The sequence below is a fragment of the Chrysochloris asiatica genome, unplaced genomic scaffold, assembly GCF_000296735.1.
Source record: "Chrysochloris asiatica unplaced genomic scaffold, ChrAsi1.0 scaffold00308, whole genome shotgun sequence".
NCBI classification, from domain to species: domain Eukaryota; kingdom Metazoa; phylum Chordata; class Mammalia; order Afrosoricida; family Chrysochloridae; genus Chrysochloris; species Chrysochloris asiatica.
The window spans coordinates 1,345,815-1,349,668 of NW_006408826.1; the positions used below are offsets into that span (position 1 = coordinate 1,345,815).

Genomic DNA, 3,854 nt, shown 5'->3' on the forward strand with positions numbered 1-3,854 from the left:
GCCTTAATACTTAATTGAGTATGTGTTTTAGTATTTTTTATGCTTTCTGATTGCTTCCAGGTAGATGTGATCAGAATGTGGGCTTCCCTTTTCCCTCTTCTTATTGCTTAACTCAGAGTAACTTTCACACATGTTGTCTGCCTCCCTGGTATATGGCAGTTGGTATTGGTTCTTGCCTGGGTTTTGGTGTTTTATAGAGTGTGGCTGTAGCTTGACTATATGGCAGCAGTTGCTGACTCTTCTTGGGTAATATAGGAAGATAAAGAGTCCCCCAAAGGTAGAAGGGGGAGTATAAAACAGGAAAACAGCACAAGCAAAAAACAAACAAACAACAAAACAAAACTAGACTGAATACTGCAGTCTATAATCACAGAAAAGGGAGAGGAGGGAGAGAGGAAAAAAGAAAAGTCTGTAGCTTGATATGAGTATGACTTTAATGTCCTCTGTTCAGCTTCTTGATTTCAAAGCTGCCTGAGAGATTTCAAGATGCCACTGTTGGTTGTTATGCTATACCTCAGGCTTTAATTTAATTTTCGGCATGTTTTGTTTTTAATCTCTATTTCTCTATCTACAGCCCTGTCCTGGCCTTTCCTATATTAAAAAAAAAATGTTCAGGGCCTGTTCTTGGGCTGAGCATATGTGAGCATGTGTGGCAGAAGAACCCACCAGTGGTGAGGGTGGGGGGTGTCCACTCGCTGAAGCTCCCCCTCTAGTCAGCAGCATGGAGGTGTGCAAACAGTGGGTGGATACCAGAAAAAAAGGAAATCAGAACAAAGTAAAACCACCTTTGTTCCAAGGTTCCCACGGCATTCTTCCATGGTGTTTCTGCTCCCCTGCTTGGTCTTGCCATTTGGTCTCACCCAAGATGTAGGCTCTGGGCTTACGAGCTCGGCAGATTCAAAAATATGCAATTTCTTACTTCAGCTTCAAATTCCACAAGCTATAAGCCTTCAAACTTTAAAAATATTCCTTGGTCTGTGGTTCCGAGTTTTGGAGCTCTGCCCCTGGATCTGCTTTGCCTGGTATTCTGTGGTATGGCTGATGGTGAACTTCAATATACCTCCACCCTAGCCACCATCAAGTCCCGCCTCCGACCCTTAATTGACTTTTAAAAAACATTGCTGAAGAGAATTTTGACCTACTATAGCAAAGCATTATCAAAATGAAGGAGAACCTGGCTACTTACACACGTTCTCTGAATGCAATCTCTTTTACAGGAACTAAACAGCTTCAATCAACGGAAACAAAAATGGACAGTTTTAGGAAACATCTACTTGTTGTTATTACTGGTATTACGATCATTGTCTGTACCTTCATGTGTTTCTGTTTTCTCCACCATTATTGTTTGGGCAATGATGCCCCGAAAGGAGACATGTAAGTTCTACCCCTTTAAATTATGAATACAAAGTGTGTGTGTGTATGTGTGTGGTGAAGGTTTCCTTGCTGTGGTGTGCCATGGAGTCAGTTCCAACTTATAGTGACCCTGTACAGGGTTTCCAAGGCTGTAACGCTTTACGAAAGCAGAAAGCCTCATCTTTCTCCCACGGAATGACTGATAGTTTCAAACTGCTGACTTTGAGGCTGGCAGCCTGACTCATAACCACTCTGCTACCAGAGCTCCTTGCTGTAGCAGTCACAAAATATGAATTTCAGGCTTGAAAGAACTACCAACCTCTCCTAGGTGAATACATTCACTTAATGTTTTCAAGTAGATTATCAACTTTCATCACAGCTGTCTCCCACTTGGTTCAGCTGAGTCCCAGGCTATTAATTTATTAGATTGTGAATCTAGGCAAAGAGGGCAGGAGTATGGGAATATGGAGGAGCATGAAGAGGAAGGGGAGAGAGAATAGGAATTGTCTCTGCATCCCAAAGACAAGAAAACATACTGGGAAACCCAGGATTTGAAGACTGAATAGCATGAAAAGTTGGCCATGCTTATTTTCATGTTTTCATTCACTACCTTTTCTACAGGTGAATCAAGCTAACCCTGATAGACTGGCTCCCTAAGAATTTCCCAATCCATACTCTGATGATTAAAATGTGCTCTAGTCCTTTAGCTTTGGGGGATTATTGTGAAAATCAACATGGAGAGATAACTTGATGGTGTACATCAGAGAGGGAAACAAAGACTTTGTTCTAAAGAGCTTATTTTTTTCTTCTGACAAGCTATCAGCTCATGACAATGTTAATATCATTTTAATTTCTGGAATAAATGAAAGACATTTTCTCTGTTTCTCTGGAAGCAGTAGATATTTAACTATTTTGTGTCATTCCATATGTAGCTTATGTGTTCACTAATGAGGCTAAAACAGTAAAATACTCTTAAGACAAAGTAAAAATTACTCCCATGACTACATATCTGTAACCGGAGCGATTGCTTCTGTGTTCCATTTTCTTAAGAGAGTCAAAAGGCACCAAAGTTTTTAATGGACACAGTATCCTATGTTTTCTGGTGATAGGAATACTACTGTTTGGTTTTAAATTTGCATGTTCCAAATTTTCTATATTTGCAGGACGAAGAAACAAGGTAGAGCAGCCAAATCATCCAGATTATCACCCAGTCAATTCAAGAGTATCAGTCCAAACAGTCCAGAAAAACAACCCATGCTATCCTGGGTAGACACGTTTTCGGTACCATTAAGTCCAACAAAGTCATCTTTACCATCCAGTACAAAGAAGCTCCTCAGTTCATCAGGGACAGTACAGTCTTCTCTACCAAGCAGTGCACAAATGTTTTTCAGGCCATCAAGTCCAGAAAAGTCATCTCTCCCATCCAATAGAATCTCATCTAGGCTGTCAAGTCTAGAAACAGTATTCAGGTCATCCCGCCTAGAAAACCTATCTAGAACATCTAGCGTAGAAAAGACATTTAAGGTAACCCATACCCATAAGCGAATCCGTCAAATCTATGTGTCCTATTCATATAAACCAATGAGACCTTCTTGTCGGTCCCGCCCACAAAAGCAAAACTGGCCACCTGAAGCATGTGCTCTACCCAGACTGGCCAAGCCATCCAGACATCCTCATGCAAGATGGTCTCATGTTACATATAAGACTACCACGTTGTCTAGGTCTGTGCTACCCAAGACTTGTCGCTACTACAAGGAAAGATGCCTTGTTTGCAATACTTCTGAGCCTTTGCTCCAAGAAATTTCTGAGATGAAAATTGACATTGCTCAACCCTCAGTTTGTCCAAGTGAAGTGGAATATATATCCAGGTCCTTTCATAAAATGGAGTCCATAGACAATGCTTTAGGTAATGATGTGGGTAAGAGTGCTATGGAGACAAATCACAGTGATGATGACAGTGATAAGGAAATACTCCTTATTTGTAATGTTCCACGTAAGAAAGTGCGCCCTGTAACTGCTCACGATAATAAAGGGCTCCAACAAATTAATTCCAACAAGGGAGATGTAAACTTAAGTTCACTATCCCAGACAGAGGGAAAGATCCATCAAGAGAAGAAAAATCCAAATCACTTTTGAGATCAGCCCTATTCATTTTGGAAAATATTTGCTTGGAAAGGAATAAACATATGGCATAACAGATAATTGTTCTTGTCTTCCTATTGCAGTTTAGAAACATAAGGTTCTTTTGATGTACCTTACTTATATCTGGTCACTGGAAACCATAAATACACACATGCACACAAACCCAGAAAGAAATTACAAATATGGGCACCCTACACTAGACCTTTAAGGAGCTCTGGTAGCGTAGTGGTTACGAATCGGGCTGCGAACCTTAAGGTCAGCGGTTCGAAACTACTAGCTGCTCTGCAGGAGAAAGATGAGGCTTTCTACTCCCATAAAGATTTACACCCTCGGAAACCCTATACAGGGTCGCTATGGGT

General features: G+C 40.9%; 1 protein-coding gene across 1 annotated transcript in view; it reads left to right on the forward strand.

Moving 5' to 3' along the window:
- LOC102821123 (uncharacterized protein CXorf66-like) overlaps positions 1-3,854 on the forward strand; it is a 93,889-nt gene that overhangs the window by 71,472 nt on the left and 18,563 nt on the right. The window contains exons 2-3 of the mRNA XM_006874980.1: positions 1,218-1,374; positions 2,517-3,346. Coding sequence (XP_006875042.1) covers positions 1,218-1,374; positions 2,517-3,346 — 987 coding nt within the window. The remainder of the gene's footprint in view (positions 1-1,217; positions 1,375-2,516; positions 3,347-3,854) is intronic.